Genomic DNA, 25,580 nt, shown 5'->3' on the forward strand with positions numbered 1-25,580 from the left:
CGGAAAAAGCAAGAAGCTTGAAACATTGCATGAGCAGCCAGAGATTACACATAAATTGGTGACAGAGACAAAAGAGATAATGACTGCCAGGCAATCTGCTTTGAAAAGTGAGGGCCATATTCCAACATCTGAAGAAGAGGGAAAATGTAGCAGTGGTTTCTACACATTTCTTCTAGCAACAACCCAAGTTCAAGTCTAATGTCCTCAGTCCAGTAAGGAGCTGCTTCTCCCCCAGAATCTGGAGAGATGTTTTTTTATCTCCACTCTTTCATTTCTTTTTAAAGTTCATTTGCCAAATTAAAACTGGGGACACTGGTTTTGTTTGCTGAGTGGCTAAGGTGATACAGAAATGACAGAAGTCCATGTAATGTAGCAATGGCCACAAAAGAGATGTTTTCAATATTAAAGGAATCTATTTTTTGCATTAAAACTGCATAAAAAACATTCAACTAGAGCCTTCATTTTACCCTTGATCACTATACTTCTTTCATTTCTCTGATTACTAGATTCCTTTCACAATACCATTGATTGAAAAAAAATAATAAAGTACTGTCTTGGCAATGGAAATGTGAAATCATGTTATACTAAACATCAGCATGAAAAGTGTGCCAAATCCAGACTGTTAAAGAGGTGGTTAGTCTTAATGACCTTATGAAGTTAGAGGGATGGGAAGGAACAAGGAACTATGAGGGACAAAGGCTATTTTGTTACCTCATCAGAAGATTCAGTCAGCTTGAGAAAAGGTGAGAAAAGAAACAGTGATGAAAAGGAAACAAGCAAGATGGTTTAAAAAGAGCTAGACGAGATTTCAAGATCATTTCAAAGACAGCATGCACTACATTAAGGAACAGGATCCTATCAAAAGAATATCAAGACAAACACACACCACATAAAACACACCTAGCTGTTAAATTGAGCAGACATATCCTACTTCTCATGCATCTGATGGTTCAACAGGCAACGTACAGTCATTTAATGGGCAAAACTGATAAAACTGAAGCAAAATCCAATCTGTGGTTTATTTGCTGAATTCCAATGGAATACACCACTGACACATGTAATCATGATGAAGTTTATTAAAATGTGTAATTTTAAGCAAAGAGTTCTAAATACGTAAAACTGCTGTATGCTACACAAAATTCTCACTAAAATTTCATTACCTTCTAATAAAGTGAAAATCTTGATCAGTAAAATTGATATAAAGTGTCAGTTAATTATGAAAAGTTACATGAATAAACTTTAATGGTTTACATCAAAGCAGATATTTAAGGTCTGAGTTAAAAAACGTACCAACCAGGTGCTTGTTACATGGATTAAAGTCTACCAATTCCCTAAAAACATTCCCTACAAGGTTTGAAAGTTCGAAATCTTCTATAATTATGTAATGCAGGAAAAATGTGCAATTTCATCCCTTAAAGGGTATTAGCAATACAAGGCCACTGAAAAGATGATACACTCCTGTATTTATTAATGTAATGAGATAATTAAGAGGAAAACAAGAATAACAAAGTAAATCACAGAATATAATCCTATTTTTGTAAAATATACATGTATTTACATATACTGCATGTCAAATGCTGATGGTGATCATCAGAGGGTAGTGAGATTAATGTGATTAAATTTTCCTTTATAATTTTCTGTATTATCCCATGCTTTACAATGAGCCTTTACCGGTATTACTTGGGGTGGGGGTGGGTAGGAGGGGGAAGTTATTGCCACTCTGGGAAAAATAATTTTGCTTAAATATTTACAACAAGTAATACTCTCAGCATTAAAAATAAAAATGCCAGGGCGCCTGGGTGGCTCAGTGGGTTAAGCCTCTGCCTTCGGCTCAGGTCATGATCTCAGGGTCCTGGGATCGAGCCCGGCATCCGGCTCTCTGCTCAGCAGGGAGCCTGCTTCCCTCTCTCTCTCTCTCTGCCTGCCTCTCTGCCTACTTGTGATCTCTCTATCAAATAAATAAATAAAATCTTAAAAAAAAATAAAATAAAAATGCCTAAAATCTTTTAAAAATAAAAATAAAAATGCCCTAGATTTCAGGTCCTCTTAACACACAAGCTTTTTAAAGTAAGGACAGAGGAAAGAATACCAGCAACAGGAGGAAAATTCATATTGGTGGTGACAAGGAAATGCGGTTGTTAACTTTTGGCTAGTAAGCTAGTGAAAGATATAGGGTGCAAAAAACAAACTTAGTTCCTGATTTCATGCCAAAGACAAAAACAAATCAAAGTAAGCATTTACTGTTTTCCAGAACTCTAATTTATAAGGAAATAAAATACTTGGTTTTTATAACTTGAAATTCTTAAAGTTGGGGAACAATCCCATAAATAATTGCAGGTTTCAATTCTTGCTAAAAATTCAGGTCAGTACATTTAACTATGAAACTGAATATATTAACTAGATACACTCCAGACAGACTCAAAGGAGATTATACAGTTTTTATTTTGTATGTAAACCCATGAAAATTCTTATTTGATCCTGAGAATTATACTTTCAAAAGTGGGTCATTCTAGAGTTATCACAGTTCCAGGTAAAGGGCACTTTTGTACTTATATATCTTCCTTGACTTACAATTGTGTTACATGCCAATAAACCCATTCTAAGTTGAAAATATCCTAAACCAAAAATATATTTACTACACCTCACCTACCAAACATCATAGCTCAGCCTAGCTTACCCTATCTGATCTCAGAACACTCACTGAAGCCTACAGTTGGGCCAAATCATCTGACATAAAGCTTATTTTCTAATAAAGTATTGACTATCTCATATAATTTATTAATATCGTGCTGACAGTGAGAAACAGAACAGTGTCTGGGTCAAGTAGTTGTAAGTATGTTGGCTGTCTGCCCTCGGGATCTCATAGCTAACAGGGATCTGCCACTGTCCCTGCCCAGTATCATGAGAGGATTATGCTGCATACACCATTAGCTCAGAAAAAGAACAAAATCCCAAATTCAAAGTATGATTTCTACTGAGTACATATTTTTTTCTCCATCATAAAGTTGAAAATCCTAAATCAAATTATTTTAAGTCAGAGACTATGTGCAGTATACGCTATAATATTTTTATCATAATCTTTCATAATAACGAGCCCTGACATGAAAATCCTCTTAACCAGTAAACAAGATCAGTACAGAGAGCACCCACACAAAGTGTGACGAGCATCACCTTCATAAAAATTCAAATTTTAAGAATTTCAGAATGTCAGAAAGTACTACACATCTTTTGAACCTTTACTTTCAGTAGTAGAGGTAATAGCAAAGATAATTTTTCAACCTGGGTTTTCTTTCTTTGCTAAGGCTTGTTTCCATAGTCCTAAACATCTGAAATCTTGCTCTTCCTTAGATCAATTCACCATGACAAAAACAGATATACTAACCTCACAAGTGAAATTATGAATCCATTGCGGTACATGGAGTTTAAAATTGGTAAAACTGAACTCTATTCTAAACTGAAAGCAGTCAACATTTTTTCCTACCACACAGCACTGGTGGCCACTGCTGAGTCCCTATTAGATTCTGTAACAATGGATTTCAGAACCTTCTAACTTTGGAAATTTATATCCTAAAATATACTTATTGTATTACTTAAACATGTAAGAAAGCAAATGGATTTCAAAGACTCAAAAGTCACTGTTGAAAGTCTTTTTTTTTTTTATGTTCAAACCCAATGCCTAGACATACACTCAACAGCTGCATAATCAGCCAAGTGAGGGAATCAAAACACCATCTTACTGAGTAGAGGTCTGGAGAGATCATGATCAGTCAATAAGGAAATTCACATACCCTCTGAGCATTCACAAACAGCTTGTGAATGATTTTGCCAGCATGTCCTCTTCCGGCACCCACGACTAACACTTCAGGCTGCTCCAAAAGGCAACTCACAAACCTAGGGGAAAGAGGTAATGAAAGCACAGAAAGCGAGCTGCTGCTCAGTTCACACTGTGTCAGTCCTCCTGGATTAATTTTGTAGACAAACTCTCAAAGTGACACTGGCTAAACCCACTAAGGCTAGAGCGGAACTTTTTTTTTTTTTTTTAAAGATTTTATTTATTTATTTGACAGAGATCACAAGCAGGCAGAGAGGCAGGCAGAGAGAGAGAGGAGGAAGCAGGCTCCCCGCTGAGCAGAGAGCCCGATGCGGGGCTTGATCCCAGGACCCTGAGATCATAACCTGAGCCGAAGGCAGCGGCTTAACCCACTGAGCCACCTAGGCGCCCCAAGCGGAACTTTTTTAAGTGGAACTTTTATAAGAGACATTTGGATATAAAATAGACTCAAGTGACAATCTTACTGTCTTTCAACTGTTTTCATAAATTTTTTAAAAACTCATCTCTGGGGGTGGCTGGGTGGCTCAGTTGATTAAGTGTCGGACTCCTGATTTCAGCTCAAGTCATGACTTTAGGATCATGAGATCAAGCCCTGTGTCGGAGTCTGCATTCAGTGGGAATCTGCTTGGATATGTTCTCTCTCTGCCCCTACACTACTCTCACACCCCTCTCTCTCTCAAATAAGTAAATAAATCTAAAAAACAAAGCTAAACAAAACCTCTGTCAAAGGGTAAAAAGAAATACAGAGTCTATTTCCTTGAGACTAGAAGCTTAGAAAATATTACAGTAAATAAAAGATTAATACAATTATTTTGGAGGGGGTGCCTGAGTGGCTCAGTTAAGCATCCGACTCTTGATTTCAGCTCAAGTCATGATCTCAGGGTCATGAGATCCAGCCCCACACTGGGCTCCACCCTGTGTGTGGAGTCTGCTTGAGATTCTTTGCCTCAGCCCCCCCACCCCCGTTCATGCTTGCGCTCTCTAAAGTAAGTGAATAAATAAAATCTTAAAAACAAAACAAACAGTATTTTTGGACAACAGAAACCAACTCATACATATACAGCAAAGCAATCATCCATATCTCTCACTTTTGTTCTTTTAAAGTGGGTGTATATGTGTGCGTCCATGCATATGTGCTTAGAATACACATTTTGCTTGGCAAAGCCTCAACTGTGCCACTATGTGCTGGAAACACTACACCTCCAAGTCACAGAGAACGTATGTGGAGCTATCAGCATCAAAGGCACCATTCCTGCACCACTAATTCATACTGCTATTTTAGAAACAATTCCCTTGATTACTGCTTATTCTTCTCATTTAAAAAGGAAGGAGTTTTCAAGAGCAAAGAAGGCTAGGAGAAAATTACTCTCAACACGAGATTAAAATTCTAATAAGAACTTGTTAAGAGCTATCGCACATGCCTTGATCATATTATCTTAATTAGTTAGCATTAATAATGCCACTTCATTTCTGAAAAGGGTGATGAAGAATTTAAAGTTATGATAAATTCAAGTTGTTGAAATAACAAATTTGGAAACACTTTATCGCAATTAAAATAACATTGTTCTTTCAAGTACCACAGGCAAAAATGGAAAGGGACTCATACTGACAGGTAATGGTGCCAAGTCTCTCTCAGGAGGAGAAGACTGACCTGGTCATCTGTATCATCCTGGAGAGGCCATCTGGTCACCCTTTCAAAACATGTTCACAAGGTGCACAGGATATGCACCTTTGCTTTCAAAAATCTTGTTTAAAGTTAAATAAATAACTAGGAATACTGAGCAGAAATACAATTTCAGAACACCTCAGTCTGTGGTAAAGGAACAGTGAGAGCTAAACAAAGAGAGAAAGCAAAGCTCTGGGGCATTTCAAGTAACAAAGAGTGACTAGCTTTTCCACAGGAAACTGCAGGGACATCTCCAAGAGCAAACAAGGACATACTAGAAAAAAAGACCCGGTAGACTTGTTTCTAAATGTGGAAGGAATGGAAATGCCTCACAAACACCCAGAAATACAGGAGAGGTCACAGTCTATGATAATTAAATATTTTTCTGTCTCTAGCTGATGCTTGTTACAAATAATATAGGGTACCACAAAAGAATTGAAATATTCTCTTAAAATGTTCTAAAGAGAGTGGTGGCTTTTCCTACAGACAAAAGGTACTCAAATATCAATTACCTTTCAAGATCTTCTTTTTCCTCCTCTTGTTCACATTTCTCAGTTCCAAACTTGGCTTTCAGTGAGCGGGCTCTGGCAATTATAGCTTCTACATTAGTAATTTGATGGATGATTTCCTAACAGTGGAAAAGGGAAAGACATACATTGGAAAACAGGAGGGGAAAAAAAGCAGCCTTTAAAAATTTATCTTCAAAATAATCACTGCCAGCTAGGGAGAACACTTGGCAAGATCCTGATACCGTAGCAAACTTACTTCCAATTTCTTGTCTTCTGGATTGGGGAAGTGCAAAACTTTACTGGAATGGGTTATTATCTGCTTTATAATCTTCTTAACTGAAGAAATGTTTTCCAGATTTTCTATTTTTAAGAAGATCAAAACCATTATTAAGCCAGGGAAAATATACTTCCATTTTGGAAATGAACTAATGACTAATCAAATAAGATATTTACCTTCTTCCTTTACCTTGAGTACAGCTGCATGAATTACACAAGGTAACAGGTGCCGAGCAAGGTCTGCAGGTTTCTGTATTGCCAGATAGTGCAGCACCTGAAGGAGGCATAAAGATACACGAATGATCAATGTAGCTATCAAAGAATAAAACAGCCACTTATGAAAGAAGAAAAAAATTCTGTGCCTCTCTGAACTCACATCTATAACAAGAGTTGAGGAGAGCTCTCTTCTCTTAGTACCTTGCCCTACTCATCCAGTTAAGTAGCTCCTACCCACAATGGTTAAGAATAACATTACTGAAAATTAATAAGGACTTTAGTATTTTATAGTGATGAATATGCCATTTTTCCCCTTCTTTCTAATATGTAATATATGCAAATTAGGAAAATACAAAGAAAATAAAAACCTTCTGTAAAGTATACCACCTAGAGTAACGATTGTTAATGGTGGAACATTCTCCTTCCAGGATTTTTTAGGACACTGAATACACATATTAGGTGAACTAGTATTAGGTATGTAAAATACTGTTTTGTAACCTGCTTTACTCACTTAACATTTCTAAACATTGAGACCTTCGACTAATTTTTTGGTTTATTGTTTTTCCAAAATGGAAATTGTTTTATTACTGTTCTAATTAAAAAAATACAGAGAAGTTGTGTATAATACATGGACCCTACCTTTAAGCTCCTTATTCAACAGCAATAAAGACAAAAGAAATCTAATCTCATAACATGAACCTGGATGATAAATGCTCACAGATTTCAGGAATGAATGAATGAATGAATACATACATATATTCACAGAAGTATAATGCAAAAGATCTCCAGAAATCCTATTTCCTAAGGAGCAACACATTTTTGTGTTTATCTTCTCAGACTTACTTCAATGTCCATTTAAACACAAAGATAGAAGCATATTCAATTTCTTAACAAAAAACTGTACTACAGGGGCACCTGGGTGGCTCAGTCATTAAGTGTCTGCCTTTGGCTCAGGTCATGATCCCAGGGTCCTGGGATCAAGACCCACTTCGGGCTCCCTGCTCAATGGGAAGCCTGCCTCTCCCTCTCCCACTCCCCCTGATTGTGTTCCCTCTCTTGCTGTGTCTCTCTCCATCAAATATAAATAAAATCTTTAAAAAAAAAAAAAACAACAACCCTACAGTATACATACTATTTTATAACTTGCTTTCTTCATTTAATGACTTATAACCTTTACTTTTTGGCTTGGAGAATTCTGTGTGGTTTGAAAATTTTTTTAAATTTAGAAATATACATACCGGAGTACTAATACATAGGCTAAAGAAAACATGAACACTTGTTTACACACCACCAACCAGCTTAAGAAAAAGAATATCACCAGGACTTTCCAAATCCCTGTGTACCTCCCTGATCAAGTCTCCCCTCCGCATACACCCCACCATCAGTAAGTAACTACTAATCATTCTTTTGCTTGTCTACATAGTTTTCTCACATATGTGTGCAGCCCCAAACAATGTATTGCTTAGTCTGGTCTGGGTCGAATCTTTGTATAAACGGAATGTTTCTGGTTCTGATCCTTAGCGACTTGTATACAGCATTGTTTTTGAGATGAATATGTTGATACATACTGTAGTTTATTCATTTTCATTCATTAAGATGCTCCTCCACTGATGGACAGCCCCCCCCCCATTTTTGGCTATTACAAATAAGGTTCCCGTTATATTATTGGGTATGTTCCTTAGTGTACATGTAGAGGAATTTCTTGAGGGCATATACCTAAAAACAGACTGGATATATACAAGATAATGCCAAATAATTTTTTTAATTGAAATCATATTCCATATTTTGCAAAGTGTTCCAAAAGATTTATATCCTTATCTAGAATAATTGTTCCCAGTGTTGTACATCTCTGTTAACACTATTCAACTTCGGCTTTCCTTAGCTTACAATAAAACAAATTTGCAATAATACAAAATATATTTACACCCTTTGCCTAGACTCATCTTTTAGCTCATTTAATCACACCCATCTCTTTCCTCTGTATGTGCATACAAATTATACACACATATATTTTTTTTCTGAATAATGAGAGAGCAAGTTACATACATCATGTCCCTTTACCTCCAAAGATCTCAGTGTGTTATTTCCTGAAATTAAGAATATTTTCTTCTACCCCTGGGGCAAATAATACATTATATGTTAATAAAAATAATTTTTTTAATTTTTTTTAAGATTTTATTTATTTATTTGACAGACTGAGATTACAAGTAGGCAGAGGGGCAGGCAGAGAGAGAGGAGGAAGCAGGCTCCCCGCCGAGCAGAGAGCCCAATGTGGGGCTCGATCCCAGGACTCTGAGATCATGACCCGAGCCGAAGGCAGAGGCTTTAACCCACTAAGCCACCCAGGCGCCCCAATAAAAATAATTTTTAAAAATGTTTTCTTCTATAATCAAAAGACAAACTATTGTGATTATATAAACTGCCTTTAACACCGATTAAATACTTTTAATCTAGCCTATCCTTACTACAATTTCATCAACAGACCAAATAATGACTTTTATAACCTTTTCCTACCACCATACAGGATCGAGTTAAAGATCATATACCGCTTTTAGTTTTCATACCTCTTTAATCACAACAAATCTGGAAGTTTTCCAGTCTATTCTAACATGGACATTTTGAGTACACTGCCCTCCTCTCCCCTTTCTGACTAACTGAATGCTATGCCTTATTCATATTTCCTTAATTTAAAAAAATTTAGATACAATTTATATACCATAAAATTCACCACTTTAAAATGTATACTTCAGTAGTCTTTAGCATACTTACAAGTTATACAACATCACCATTATTTAATCACCAATATTTTAATCACACCAAAAAGAAACCCATTACCCAAGAGCAGTTACTACCTCATTTCTTCCACCTCCTAGCCTCTGGTAACTACTAAACTAACTTTCTGTCTTCATGAATTTGCCTATTCTTGTATTTCATACAAATGGCATCATGTAACATGTTGCCTCCTTGTTCCGGTTTCTTTCACTTAACATAAACTTTTAAGGTTCATTTGTGTTATAACCATTATCAGAACTTCATTCATTTTAATGGCTTAATAATATTTTATTGCATGAATGTGCTATACTTTACTTATCCATTCATCAGTTGATTGGTATTTAGCTTGATTTCACTTTTTTTTTTTGGACAGACAGAGATCACAAGTAGGCAGAGAAGCAGGCAGAGAGAGAGGAGGAAGTAGGCTCCCTGCTGAGCAGAGAGCCCGATGTGGGGTTCAATCCCAGGACTCTGGAATCATGACCTGAGCTGAAGGCGGAGGCTTAACCCACTGAGCCACCCATGTGCCCCAGTTTCACTTTTTTGCTATGATGAATCATCCTGTCAATATCCGTATATTCAATCTCCTCAGTTTTTATTTAACGTCCTTTTCCTATTCCAGGAGCCCATCCAGGATACCACATTATATTTAGTAGTCATATTTCTAGGCTCCCCTCACATGTGACACTTTCTTAGACTTTCCTTGTGTTTACTGATCTTGACAGTTTTTTCTTTAAGATTTTATTTATTCATTTATTTAAGAGAGAGAAAAAGTGAGTGTGGAGCTCAACACAGGGACCCTGAGATCATGACCTGAGCTAAAAACAAGATTCAAGTGCTTAACCAACTAAGCCACCCAGGTGCCCCTGACCTTGACAGTTTTAAGGAATTTTAGTCAGGTATTTTGTAAAAAGTACCTCCACTGGAACTTACGTAATGTCTTTCTCATGATCAAAATGGGGTTAGGGAAGTTTGGGAGAAAGATGAGAGAGTTGTAAAGTACTCTTTTCATCACCTCTTACCAAGAGTACATGAAACTCATCAGTATTGACTTACCCATGTTGCTAAACTTGCTTACCTGGCTAAGACAGTATTTGTCAGGTTTCTGTACTGTGATGTTACTCATTTTCTCCAATTTGCATACTGCACTCTTTGGAAGGAAGCTACTATGCACGGTACATGCTTACACAATGGGGAGTTCTGTTCCATCTCATGGGCAAAGCAGGTTTGAAGTTCTTCTGCATAGATTTGTCTCTTCTCGCCAATTTATTCTATCATTTATTTGTAATACTACAGACTCAACGATGTTTATTTTATTTGAGTTACAGTCCAACAGTACTTTATTTTGCTGCTCCAATTGCTCTAATATTGGCCATTGGGTAATGTTTCGATTGGTACCTGTGTCCCTTTAATATACTCTTAGAGTTGTGTGCTGTGGATTTTATTTTTCCAGCTCTTTTTTAGAACAGAAGGTTTCTCATTTTGGGTTTACCTAATGCTTCCTCAAGTTTAGATGCAGAATATGCACTCATGGGTCAGTGCATAAGTACTCTTGGATCCTTCAGAGTATCACATCTCAATGCAGACAACCTGCATCTACCCCTTATTAGTAATATTAGCTTTGAACATCCACTCAAGGTATTGCCCCATTTCTCTACTACACAATTATTATTTCCTTGCAATTTTCCAATTGTCTTGGAGAGACACTTTAAAACCATGCAACTATGATACCCTTCACCCAAATTCCCACCTAGACATCTTCTGATGATTTTCACATGAACCAATCTTTCCTATGAATATGGTCGTAAAATGAAGAGTTTCCTACTCCAGTATATCCTCCATAATTTATCGGTCATCTTTGAGCTGAAACGCCTCCAATCTCTCCCATTTTTTTATCTGCAAATTGTCAATGTGGACCCATGGGTTCCAATTTTTTCCCAGTCATTTATAGTTCATTTCTTCCTTAGTTATTTGCCATTCAAACTGTGCAGATTTGGTGAGTAAGAATCCCTTCAAACTACCTCCTTATGTTATGCCCCTAACTTTTTTTAAGCAGTTCCTTATTTCCTGGCAACATAGAATGTTCCACACTCATACCTTCCTTGTCCCAACTCTGAAATCAGCTATTTCACTGAGGAAAGCTTGGTTGCTTTTAATGAGGAATATTCTAGAAATCAATATATATGTATATGTGTGTGTGTTCACTGCTACTGAGATGTCACTTCTTCTAGACTCCTTCAGAAAAAAGCTAGAAAAAATATATATGCATATGGACATACCCACATATCTATCCATACTTTAGAAACCTATGGGTCTACACCAATACCACCAATTCCAATGCACTGCCATCTGGTCTTCCTTTCTTTCTTCAATTCCATGTTTGTATCTCACTTCCACAATGAGAATTCTGGCTTCCAACAACACCAACACATTTAATTACTCATTTGCTCAAAAACTGATCCACCTAAAAGTTTCAGAATTGCTTACCCAACACCACTACAAAAAAAACAAATCTAGAAAAAAGAGTTTAGGATTTATCTGCAATTCTCTCCCAACTCTCCCCATACCTGGGGGTATATATTCAAACATATCTTATGTGATCTCCCTCTGCTTGCTTTCAGTTTTGGTCATTTCCCCTCTTTCCATCCTTGTTGGTTTATTTTAATTTTTGAATATGCAGACAGTTAACATTTTTCCAGAAGTCAAAAGTATATAGAAAGTATACTCTTTCCTAAATGTCATTTCCTCCCATATTCCTTTTACTCTATTTTTTCCTCCCCTTTCAAGCATTCTGGATAACTAATTTCAGTGTTCTCTGTTTGTGAAGATAAATTTCTCTTTGTGAAGATAAACAGACACATGTTTTCTTAATCTCCCCTTTTTACACAAAATGAAGCATAATATATATATATTCATTTGCACTTTACTTTTCTCTTAAAAACATATCCTAGAAATCACTATCAGTTAATAGATATTTTCCTCATTATTTTTTTTTAAAGATTTTATTTATCTATTGGACAGAGAGAGATCACAAGTACACAAAGAGGCAGGCGGAGAGGGAGAGAGGGAAGCAGGCTCCCTGCTGAGCAAAGAGCCCGATGCGGGACTCGATCCCAGGACCCTGAGATCATGACCTGAGCCGAAGGCAGCGGCCTAACCCACTGAGCCACCCAGGCGCCCTTTCCTCATTATTTTTAACAGCTACATAGTCCTCAGTTATGTAGATGAACCACAGTATTCAATAAAGCTTCTAAGTTGGGGCATAGAGAGAGTTTCCACTATTTTCTAATTATAATTTATTCAGCAATGAGCAATTTGGTGCATCTTTATTTTTTGTTGTAGAAAATATTAATGTAAATTCCTAGAGGTGGGATTGCTTTTGGGGTGGAAGGGTAAATGCATATGTAAATTTCATTAAATACTGCCAAGTCCCTCTCCACCTGGGGTTGTATCATCCTGCCTCTCACCAGTAATGTAGGAGAGTTGTGGCCTCGGGGCCTGAGTGTTAATTAAGCTGTTAAATTTTTACCAATGTGATGTGTGAAAAATGGTTATCTCAGTGAAATTTTCTAATTTGCATTTCTCTTATTATGAATGAAGCTGAACATCTTTTGAAAAGTTTAAGGGTAATTATCTTTTGGGGGGATGAGTTATCTCCTCATACCTCTTGCCCATATTTCTAGAGTATTTTGGCCCTTTATCTGTAAATACATATATTTCTCCCAGTTTACAAATATTTCTATCATTTGTCTTTTGACTTTTCTTTGTCAGTCCATTCTTGTGTGTGGTACGAGAAACAGATCTAATTTTATCTGTTGCCAAATGGCTATTCAGTTATCCCAAAACAACTTATTAAAAGGGCCATCAAGGGGAGCCTGTGTGGCTCAGTCAGTTAAGCGCCAGATTCTTGACTTGGGCTCAGGTCATGCATGATCTCAGGGTTGTGAGATTATGCCCCTGGTCAAGCCCCTCGTCAAGCCTGAGTCCAGTTCCATGCACAGCATGTATAGATTCTCTCTATCCCTCTCCCTCGGCCTCTCCAACCCCCTTTAAAAAATAAAAGTGATTTGAGATGCCATTTTTATCATAGACTAGATTTCTATAAGCACCCATGAACTTTCTATTCAGTTTCACTGGGCTGTCTAGTTATGCACCGTTATCCCATTATTTAAATAGTGAGGCTGTGGGGCACCTGGGTGGCTCAGTGGTTTAAGCCGCTGTCTTCGGCTCAGGTCATGATCTCAGGGTCCTGGGATCGAGTCCCGCATCGGGCTCTCTGCTCGGCAGGAGCCTGCTTCCCTCTCACTCTCTCTGCCTGCCTCTCTGCCTATTTGTGATCTCTGTCAAATAAATAAATAAAATGTTTAAAATTTTTTTTAAATGAATAAATAAATAATGAGGCTGTGTACTATGCTTTAGTAGCTGGTCAGGTTATTTGGCCCCCATCTGCCCTTGCCACCCCTCACCCATTTACCTACCTCATAGCTCTTTCTTTTCAATCTACTCTTGCATGCTTTTTTAAAATAACAATTTACCCATTTAAAGTGTACAATCCAATGATTTTAGGTATATTCAGAGTCGTACAACCAAAATCACAATTAATTTTAGAACCTTCCCATCACCCAAAAAGAAACCCATTAACAGTCACTCTCTAAACCCCTGAGTCCTAAGCCTGCATGTTTATTTTTCCAAATAAATTTAAGTATCAACTTGTCTGGCTCCATGGTAAAGACTTTTGGTATTTAAAAAAAAAAAAGACTTTTGGTATTTTATTGGGACTACATTAAATTTATAAATTAATGTAAAGAGAACAGACCTTAATGATGTTGAGACTTTCTAACCAAGAACAAGCAATATCTATTGTTCAAGAGAGTTTTACTGTCTTTATTCATATTTCTAACATTTCTGGTTAGGTTTATTTCTAGATATTTCACCATTTTTTTTCCCTCTTATAATGAAGAGAAAATGTCATTTACATCTTCAGAGTGATTATTATTTGTGTATATGACTACAGCTAGATACATATTAACTTTATATCCTGCTGCCTTGCTGAATTCTTCTGTAGGAATTACTTTCATCACTGACTCTTTAGGTTTTTCCAGGTATACTGTTACCTTATCTACAAATAAAAAGTTCTTCTTTTCAAGTCTTAGGCTTCTGCTTTCTCTCTTTTTTAAAAATAATTTTATTTCTATGTTTTTATTTATTTATTAAACATTTTATTTATTTATTTGACAGAGAGAGAAATCACAAGCAAGCAGAGAGGCAGGCAGAGAGAGGGAGGAAGCAGGCTCCCTGCTGAGCAGAGAACCCGATGCGGGGCCTGATCCCAAGACGCTGGGATCATGACCTGAGCTGAAAGCAGAAGCTTTAACCCACTGAACCACCCAGGCGCCCCTGCTTTCTCTTTTTTAATTGTAGCGGGTAATAACTTCAGAATAACATTAAATGGAAGTGGAGACAGTAGGCACCATTGCCTCATTCCTGACCTTAGTGAGAATAACTCTAGGGTTCCCCCTGTTAAGATGCTGTGTTTAGGATTGAGGTCTATATATATTTTTCATTTTAAGAATATCTACTCATTCTTATTTCTCAATTTTATTAGGAGTATTAAATTTTATCAAAGACTTTTTCAGTATATATGGAAATGATATATTTTCTGTTTAAGCCTATTAATGAAGTTAATAAGTAGATTTCCAAATAATCATTGCTGCACTCAGTCAACATGTATTATTTTCTTAAAGTGGGGAGAGTCTTGTTCACTTGGGATTTTGCATTCAATTTCTTAAGTACTATAATCTGTACTTTCTTTTATATGCTACTTTTATCAGAGTTAGTGACCAAGGTTATAGTCAATATTTCCCATAAAAGAGTTTGGGATATTTCCTCCAACTGGTATGTATGGAAACAATAAGTAGCACACAGGGACTACGTGGTCTCTCAAGACTTAGATGAATTCACCTGTGAAACCATCTAGGACTGGTAGTTTTTTATGGGATCATTTCTTGGTAACTGTGTCCATTTCTTCTATGGAAATGTCTGCTTACATTTTCTATCTTTATTCATTTTTGATATACTGTATTTTCCTAGGAAATCATCAGTTTCATTTTCAAATTTATACAAATTTATATACAAAATCATACAAAGTATTGGGGATTTTTTTTGTTTTTGTTTTTCTACTATTTCCTCCATATCAAGCTATTGGCACTTTTTGCCATTTCTTATTTTGTATGTGCATGCTATTCTCTCTCTTGTGATTAAAGCAGTCAACCATGTGTCTATTTTGATTTTTTTTAATAAAACCAGATTTATTAATTTGATCTGCTTTTCTGTTCTCTACTTCAACACTCTTTGCTTTTATCTTTATCACTGCCTTCCTTTCACTTTTTTTTGGTTTTACTTTGTTCTTCTTAAGTTAGAAATTTATTAATTCAGTAGTTTTCATTCTTCTGTTTTTTCTTGATCCAAGTATTTAGGTCTATGGATCTTCCTTTGATCACTCCTAAAATATAGGTTGGGGTATATAATGTTTTCATTATTTTTCAGAAATTTGTTCAGTGTTTCTCTTTTACCCAAGAGTTAATATAAGGCTTTTACATTTCCAGGTAGAAGTCCTAGATTTTTATTGTTGTTTCATTTCTAATTCCTAGTTTTACTGCAGAGATCAGAGTACTGGTTATATTTCCATTATGAATCCTGCTGATATGAGACCTAATATATTCTATCAGTTTCTCTGACTTTTCCATGTGCATGTGAAAAAAAGGTAGTTTCTACTGTCCAGGTGTAGTGTTTGGGATATATCTAACAGATCAACCTTATTACCTTGTTTCAATCTTTCTTTAGTTTTGTCTATTTGACTGTCTTGTGTTAATAGTAATGTGTTCAACACCCTCTGTTAGTAGTGTTTCAATCTGTTTCTCCCCTTATCTCCTGTGGTTTCCTATTTTTATAGATGGCTACGGTGATATCTAGTGTATAAACATTAACAAATGTTACATCCTCATTGTAAAATACCTCTTTTAGATTATAAAGCATCTCTGTGTCATCATTTAATGCTTTTTTGCTTTATTTCTACTTTATTTCACATCAGGATCATAAATTCTGCTTTCTTTATTGTCCTTAGGTACCTGGTAAATCTTTGTCTACTGTTTACTTTGTAATATTTTTGTGTGAGTGATAAAATAAAATTTAATCATATAATTAAGCATTGGCAGAAAACTAAGGGAATAATTTGGTTATACCCTTGGTTGGATCATATCTCTATGTATTTTGGTTTTTATTTCATTAATTTTTTGAAGCATAATATACAAGGTTGTATTTGTTTCAGGTGTATGATATAGTGATTCAACAATTCTATCTACTTCTCAGTGATCATCAAGATAAGTACTCTTAATCCCCTTTAACTATTTCACTCACATCCATCTCCCTTCTGGTAGCCATTAGTTTGTTCTCTGTATTAAAGTCCGTTTTTCTCCCCTCCTTTTTCTTTGTTTTGTTTCTTAAATTCCACTTATGTGTGAAATTACATGGTATTTGTCTTTCTCTAACTTATTTCACTCAGGATTACATTCTCTAGATCCATTCATGTTGCTGCAAATGGCAAGGTTTCATTCTTCATGGCTGAGTAATATTCTACCATAGATATATATCAAATCTTCTTTATTAATTCATCTCTCAATAGACACTTTGGTTGCTTCCATATCTTGGCTGTTGTAAATAATGTTGCAATAAACACAGAGGTGCATGTGTCTTTTCAAATTAGTGATTTCATTTTCTTTGGGTAAATACCCAGTAGTGGAGCTATTGGATCATATGTTAATTGAGGGAACAGTGGATATACCCAAAATGGATATACCAATTTGGGTAATATACCAATATACCCACCAACCATGCATGAGGGTTCTTTTTCTCCACATCCTTGTCAACACTTGTTATTTCTTGTCTTTTTTATTTTATCCATTATGACTCTGTAGCCTTTCTGAATCACTGAAACCCTTGTAGCAGAGTTGGGTTTTATATGACTCACTATACTGTGTTTGATTATTACTATGTGTGTTTCTCTATTTGGTGTGTTCTTTGCGTTTAAAAAAAAAAAAAGGTGGTTTATATTTTTATTCTAGTAGAGATCTTTGCAGTAATACTTTTTATACTGTCCTTAATTCCCTTGCTGTAAGTGTTTTATAATCTGGTCTGACAATTTTAAACGCCATCACATCTGATTACCATTTTCTTCTACTCACAACCTCACCTAGTTTTAGTCTTAGCTCTAAAACTAAAGAAATAAAATGCTCACCACTGGCCCTTTGCCAAAGTTTCTACAGTCATCTCTTGGTTGGATCAAGTTCATCCTCCTATACTATGTTGTTCAATATGAACAAGGCAGAAACTAGTCCCATGTGGCTATTTAAAAATTCAGTTCCTATGTTATGCTATAGAGTCTCATATGGCCAGTGCCTGTAATTTTGAACATCACAGCTGTAGAATGTTTCTAACACTATAGAAAGTTCTATTAGGGCAATTCTGGTGGACTCCTCAGAAAGGGCGCATGTGTACAAAAATTTATATGTGCAAAACCTCGAGAAAATTTTCTTAGAGCCTTGATTATTTGGACATCTTGGTAGGATATAAATCTTTGGTTTGTACTTTTTGCTTACATTTTTTGAAAATGCTGTTCATGTTGTCTTGAGAAATATGACACCTGTCTAATTCTCTTTCCTTTATAAGTTATTTTTATCTTTTTCACTAGAAGTCCTGAGAATCTCTTTTTCTTTAAATATTTAAGTTCAGGGACGCCTGGGTGGCTCAGTTGGTTAAGCAGCTGCCTTCGGCTCAGGTCATGATCCCGGCGTCCTGGGATCGAGTCCCACATCGGGCTCCTTGCTCATCAGGGAGCCTGCTTCTCCCTCTGCCTCTGCCTGCCATTCTGTCTGCCTGTGCTTGCTCTCTCTCCCTCTCTCTCTCTGACAAATAAATAAATAAAATCTTTTAATAAATAAATAAATAAATAAATAAATATTTAAGTTCAGTAGTTTCAAAGTGATGTATTTTGGAGTTCATTATTTATGGTATTTTCCCCTGCATCTAGTGAAAGAGCCCTTTCAATATGTAAACTTGGGTTTTCTTTTACTTCCTGAAAGTTTTCTTGGACTCCAGTTTCAACTATTAGTTCTGTTCCAATATTTTGGTTCTTCCTCTGAGAATATGAATATTATTCCTACTTTTCCTATCTTTCATTTCTACTGGTTTCTCTTCAATTCCTTTTACTCATTATCCATTTTCTTTCTCTTGGCTGTTTTTGCTGCTTTTTCTTGGTACCTTTTATTAAATTTAAAAGTAAATCTATTCTCCTTTGGGCCCTCTGTAATTTAGTCTTTATTTTTGATATGAATGTCTTATACTTCTATTACTATCCTGAGTTAAACCAGCTCTGGTTTCATTTCTCTGTGGGGTTTTTTGGTCCATTTCTGTTGTTGGCTTTACTATTTCTGATTAAACATGATTTTTTCATATCCGCCATGCTGGTTTGAGGACATCTATTACAATTTTTTTCTGCTTCATGGTCAATTTTCTGGGAAATGTTTTTATTAATTCAAACATTCATATCTGTATGCTCTGCCTTTTTTTTTTTAAGATTTTATTTATTTATTGACAGAGAGAGATCACAAGTAGATGGAGAGGCAGGCAGAGAGAGAGAGAGAGAGGGAAGCAGGCTCCCTGCTGAGCAGAGAACCCGATGCGGGACTCGATCCCAGGACCCTGAGATCATGACCTGAGCCGAAGGCAGCGGCTTAACCCACTGAGCCACCCAGGCGCCCATGTTCTGCCTTTTTATAATAGTTTTGTATGGATACGATCTGCTCTTTACCAATCCTAGTCATGTCACAGTTTAAAAGTGCCCTCTTCTGTACCGTTTCTTTAACGGATAGAGTAAGGGTGATAGAGGCTGGTAGGTCCTATTTCTCTTGCATTTCTGCAGGATCCCTAAATTTCCCATTTTTCTTTTTTGCCATCACTGCTTTATCTCAAAGGGGTATCATTCCTTCTCTATACATCTGTTTCTTGCCAAGGCAGTGTCTCTCTGAGTGTCCACTTCTATTCCTGCCCACTTCAAGCCCCTTCTCTATAGCCAGTGCTGTGAACTATCAAACCATACTTGCATTGAGTATTCTGCACTGAGTATTAATGTTAGGTTCTCTCCCTCTAGGGTGACTCTGTGATCCATCCAAGTCTCCTATATCCCTGGGCTCTTCTTTTTAAGATTCCCTGCCCCACTCTCTATATACAGGCTTACAGCACTAGGAACTCCACTGAAATGTGGCTTCTCTATTTAAGTTAATTCAAAGGTCACTATAGTCTCTATTATCTTAGTAATGCTGAAGGCAAAGATTTATTTTTTTTTTTTACTAATTTCATGGGGTTTTGGGGCATTTAAGTGGGAAAGTGTGTAGGACAATTTGTTATCAGGAGGTTCTCATGATTCTCCAAAACTCCAAATTTTTTTAATAATTACAAAGCAGTCCACCAAATGATTATACCATCCTCAGTATTATACCATACTGAACCAAGCCTTATTTCTGAAACTTTTGTTGTATCTACCTTTTCACTAGAAAATTTTGTTGAACATCATTCTTCTACATTAATATTTCTTATTATTTCCTTAAATTTTTTGGTAGTCAAACTGCTAGGTCAAAGGATGTGACCAGCTTTAAAGCTTCTAACATATACTATTAGACAGTCCAATGGTAAGCATTATATATAAAATATACATGTCTTATTCCCCAGCTTAGTTGCAACTAGTTCTTAAATCTTAAATGTGAATAGCAGATATACAAAAGACCCATTAAATTTCAATGCTTTGCTTCTCAAGTCCAAAGCTTTCATGTCTACTACGGTGAGTTTTTAAAATGCTAGAACACTTGTTAGCTTTCTAGTATTGGATACTGAAACCTCAGTTACCTTTTCAGCTTCCCGTGTGTCATCAAAAAGTCTCCTCTGCCTTCTAGCAGGAATTGGCTTAGCTGTTTCCCAGGCTTCTACCCACATATTGCTTGGAATCTTCATTCGGGCACTCAGTTCTCCTTTCAGAACCATGTTGCCTTTTTCATCAATAACCTCCTCTTCAATATAATCACGGGGTGAGTACCACCTCACAAAATCTTCCAGAAAACAACCTGGATTAGCTGCCTAAAATAAGGCAAAAAAAAATTCAGCAGAATCAAATAAAAATCAACAGGTAGTGATAAACCTGTTTACAAAAATCATACTTTCACAAAAAGCTTACCTAATCTTAACAAAACCTAATATGTGACATGAGTCTGGGTGTAACCTTTAAAACAGGTCAGATGTTCAAGTGTCAAAAGCATTTTCTTTTGTTATTTCCATTTTACAGAAAAAGAAAACGTGATGAATTTAGAAATAAAAAGTTGATGTGAAGTGAAAATAATTCTCTTAAATGTATTATAAGTTACATAAGTTAGTATAAAATTATAACTACTCAATACTTGGAAAATATCAAATAAACTCAAGTAATTAAATAATATACAATATGATCAGAATAATAACACAATAATAGAAAAGCTCTACTCTTTTTTTCCCCTCAGTAAATCAATACTGGTACTGTAGTAAGTATCAGCTAACCTCAGAAATGTTCTATTCAGTCATCAAATTCTTGTGCTTTATATAACAAATTACTATCACATAAATTTTTTTTGTCCTGTTAAGGAACTGGAATTCAAACCATTGCTTTTCAGGTTTCTGAAACCAATTAATACAACTTTTATTTAGTAGATAAGTCTATAGAATTAATGATGATGCATACCAAAATTCTTTAAGTAATTCTACAATTAAGACTAAGAAAAAGAAGAGGCTTCACAGTGTTAGTGGTAAGGCATGGAAGTCTTTTTTGCAAGTGTATACACAGAGATACACACACACACTCAAAGGATATGTGTGCATATATTAAACACATACCTTCTTGGTTAAATTCTCTACCATAACATATACTTACTGCCAAGAGTACCATTTTATTTTCCTGAAATAATTAAGTGATATAAATATTAACAAGGATATGCTAATAAGCAGATCATTTTCTTCCTTTTTAAATTAAATTAACCTCCAACCAAAATGAAAATGGGCATGGTAAGAATAGTCAGTCTTAAATGTAAAGAGCAAAACTGCCCATTTCTCCTCATTGAGTTCACGATCTCTCAGCTTCACCACCCCCATCAATTTAGGAAATCCCCCCAAGGGATGAGGACTCAGAGGAAGGTCCTTAACTGAGAATCAACAACATAAACTTCTAAGGGCTATGACATCATGGCAACAACAACAAAAAAAATGCTGTGAACTGCAATGGATCAAGATTGCTGCATGACTCAGGATTCATGTACAAAGATCTGGTTATTAACCAGGCAACATCATACTCACATAAAAACTTAAGAACTTAAAGAAAATAATAATTGAATTCATGCACTACAGAAGTTAAAAAAAAAAAAAAAACTTTTCACACAAAAATTCTTCCATCTGCCTGGACCTTACTGTACCAGATTGAACGTACAGTTACCAGGAGAGGGTCAAGGCTCATTTCAGCTATGGCTTTTCTTCTACTGTTAAGGTATGTACTCCAAGGACATGTTTGAGAATAGGCCTTGTCCTACCACAAGGTGTAGGTACCTCTGATACATAACAGCATTCATCCAAAGCTCTGCAGACTCTCATAAGGGCCCCTAACACCGAGTCATCCCTATATAAAAAAGGAAAGGCAACCATGTCTATTTTAGAATGAATTTATAACCTTAAATATATTAACTGATTCCCACACAGAGGCAAATGTGTACATTGGCTATTTGTAATTAAAACCATGTTTTAAGAAATTTTTAGGTACTCAAGTTAGTCTAAAACAGTCTAATGAACCCAATCTTGTGAGGTACAGTGTTGTCATTATACAGAATGTTCCCATGAGGAGCCAATATGTTTCTATAAGGAAAACTTTTACAGTTCCACTTTGGAATTTCATCTTGTAAGTGCCTCTGCAAGGATGCTGTAGCAGGACAGGGGCAGATAAATATGAAGGTAGCTACAAGTCAGGTATAAAAACAGCTACTAAAGAGGTCCTACCATGTACATACACCGTTTTCTACCTTTGTGATTTATCAGATGTCCTGAGAGTCAGCTGTCTCCTCTTTATCCATTCTACCAACTATTTGTTTTAAAACAATTAAGTCTCTCTTTCTTGCCTCATGGGAGAACAAAATGCTCAGATTTTCTGCATCATTTTTATCTCTAAGAAAAACACGTACCTCTCAAGAGGTTTCCTGAAGATTTTTTTTTCTTTTGGTAAAGATGGGGGAAATAAGCAGAGAATAAAAGCATTCCCTTTTACTCTCACTAAAATCTGCTAACAGGAAAGATAAAAGTGACATCGGTTTTCATAGGATATTTATATTGGAAAAAAAAATCAAACTCAGGCTGGCATATAGTATGAAAGCAGGACTGATTGGAAGCTACAGAACGGGGAGATGGAGGCCATTAGAGGTAGCAGCAGGTCAAGGAGGAAAATCTGGGTATGAGAGACAGTTCAGAGTTATTAGCAGGAGGCACAAGGAAAGCCTATGGCCCTCTAGACTACCCACTTGGTTGTTTTGTTGTTGTTGTTTTTAATATACATGGTTTTACCTCGGCTTTCAAGAATAAGTAATTCAAAAACAAAAGACCTTTTTTCCTCCCTGGGGTTTTAAGCTAATAAGCTAAAGGTCACTATTCTCTGAATCCTCTATGTTCTAATACAGGCCTGTATCTAAGCTTAAAATAATCTTCTCCAGGTAAAAATGCCCACTCATCCTAAAAGGTGACTCTTCTGAGAAACCCTCCATGACCCACTCAATAAAGTCAGTCACCTTTCTGACACTGCCTTCATAAGTGAATATCACGTTATTATTTACACAGATCTCCCTCCACAGCTTCAACAGACTGTAACTGAGGATAAGCATTGTATTTCCTACTTATCTAATCACACAACAAGTCACAAAGTAGGCAAGCAGAAGGTCTGTTGAATGAAGCAGCCTATATTAAATCCTAAAGGTTTAGCATTAAATTGGCTAAACACACACAAAGAAGAAAAACATTCCAATGCACATAAAGAAATGATTCAATTCTCAAGTTTTGACTACGATTCAGATTGTTCTTTTCTTTTTTTAAATTTAAGAAGCAAGTCTGGCTACAACCTTTAGGAGATAAATGTAGGTTGTTGTAACTACTAAGAAATCAAAACGTTTAATAAAAAGGACATTCAGGCCTTCACACCACTTTAGAGAGTGACTTTCACAGCTTTATCCCAAAATAGCTCAAAATAGACTCCCAAGCTCTGACAGTGTGACCCACCTTAAAAGACTCCATATCTGAAAGCAGACAGGCACTCTGCATGCGTGCTCGGAGGTGAGCCCCTTCTGCTGATGTACCTAATTTAGCCAGAACCTCCGACTGCTCTTCTAGCAGATCTTCTGTCATAGGTGCTGGTTCCTTTGAAGCACAAAAGGACAAACCTCATGAATAGCTTTTTTTTTTTTTTTTTTTGAAAAAGCAGAACTATAAAAATAGAAGACAACAATTATATCAGCTCTAGCAGTCACAAGATCTGTATTTAAAAGAATTTAGAGAAATTCACAAGTTTTTTGGAACCCACATAAAAAATTAACAAATTAATAATAGATATGACTTTCAGGACCCCCCCCCACAACAAATAAGATTATCATGTCTCCCTTGACAGGATTAATAAAAGACAGAGGAATCTGGGTGCACTGAACATTTTCCTGCCTCTTAATTGTAAGAAGTGAAGTCTTAACGATATGCTTATATATGCCATCACAGTTACAACCAGGCTTTTATTGTAACTCGTAAGAGAAAAAAACTTGAATACAAAAATTAAAATAAATGCAAATTAATTGAATCCCAACTAAAAGACCCCAAATAACTAAGTTTTATGTTGGAAAAGCTGCTTTGAGTATAGGTTCTAAAAATATTCTAATTACTAATTCCCACAAGAAGTTTTTGGACTTTTATTTTGAGAATCAGAGACATTATAGATTTTAATGGTAACCCCAAATAAAAAAGAAGCTAAGGCAAACCTAAAGGAAGACACAACTATAGAATCATTCTGAACATTCCAAGCTGTTCAAAGGCTCTTAGGAAAGTTCTATAAGAACTGATTCCATTAGATTTTATATCTGAAATATGAAGCACTCAACAATCCAAAGACTAACCAAACAAAACTTGCCTGCTTTATTGTTAAAGCCAAAAAAAAAAAAAAAATCAACTTTTCTATTCCTAGATAGTAACATAAAGCCCAATAGAAATAACTGTTCAGAGCATCTTGCCAATAAATACATTCCTTCTAGATTTCAAGAGCTTACTATAAAGCAGGGTTTTAGAGCCCCAGCACTAGTGACATTTTAGACAGGATAATTCTTTGTGGTGAGCCTGTCCTATGCATTGTAGGATGTTTAGCAGCATCTACTGTCTCTACCTTTTAGAGGGCTATAGCACTACTCCACCTCATGACAATCAGAAGTGTTCCCAGACATTACCAAATATCCCTGGGGGGCAAAAATCACTCCCCAGTTGAGAACCACTGCCACAAAGATAAATAATTTTCGCTAATATCTGTCAAAAATAAATTAAGAGCATGGTAAAACAAAAAACAAAGGAAAATAACTTTTCTTCTACTATCCTCATTTTTGAAACAAACCTAAATGGGGCACTTTCACACACTGCTGAAGAGAACATAATGTATAAACTTTTCTAGATGACAATCTGGGAATCAATACACAGCATTAATGATCATGCTCTCTGACCCAATAATCCACTTCTAGAAATAGCACCATAGGATTACTTATAATAGTGCGATAAATGGAAAGAATCTCAATGTACAATAATGGGAAAATTGTTTGATAAAGGAGAAATGGAAAGAAACTGCTCTACCAGTGATCATCTGTGGATTATAGAACTACAAATTTTTGTTTTCTTTTATGTAAAATGAACATGCATCACATTTAAAGTCTCACACTGATACTCAGGGTTGAGTAATAATAGGTAAGGCAATATGACACAGTGGTTAAGAGCTTGGGCTCTAGAAACAACGTTCCTATGCTTGAATCCCAGCTCTAGGACCCTGGACAATCACTCAAGCTCTCTGTGACTCTTTCTTGTGAAGAAAAAATCCTGGCACATATTCAATAAATGTTAGCTAGCAATTGGAAACAAAATAGTTAGGTTTTAATTATAACCTCCCTCTGATATCAAATACCACAAATTA

The 25,580-nt window shown here is 36.0% G+C and overlaps 1 protein-coding gene across 2 annotated transcripts in view; it reads right to left on the minus strand.

Annotated features, from left to right (window-relative positions):
- LOC111161039 (RAB3 GTPase activating protein catalytic subunit 1) overlaps positions 1–25,580 on the minus strand; it is a 114,686-nt gene that overhangs the window by 1,933 nt on the left and 87,173 nt on the right. The window contains exons 18-24 of one of the 2 annotated variants that reach the window (XM_022524531.1): positions 23,651–23,788; positions 20,228–20,455; positions 6,461–6,557; positions 6,264–6,367; positions 6,011–6,126; positions 3,789–3,891; positions 712–732 (exon numbers count right to left, since the gene is read on the minus strand). In XM_022524531.1, the coding sequence (XP_022380239.1) occupies positions 712–732; positions 3,789–3,891; positions 6,011–6,126; positions 6,264–6,367; positions 6,461–6,557; positions 20,228–20,455; positions 23,651–23,788 (807 nt within the window). The remainder of the gene's footprint in view (positions 1–711; positions 733–3,788; positions 3,892–6,010; positions 6,127–6,263; positions 6,368–6,460; positions 6,558–20,227; positions 20,456–23,650; positions 23,789–25,580) is intronic. The other variant, XM_022524613.1, reaches the window with a different exon arrangement.

This window comes from Enhydra lutris, unplaced genomic scaffold (assembly GCF_002288905.1).
Source record: "Enhydra lutris kenyoni isolate GAN:26980312 unplaced genomic scaffold, ASM228890v2 scaffoldscaffold1, whole genome shotgun sequence".
Classification (NCBI taxonomy): Eukaryota; Metazoa; Chordata; class Mammalia; order Carnivora; family Mustelidae; genus Enhydra; species Enhydra lutris.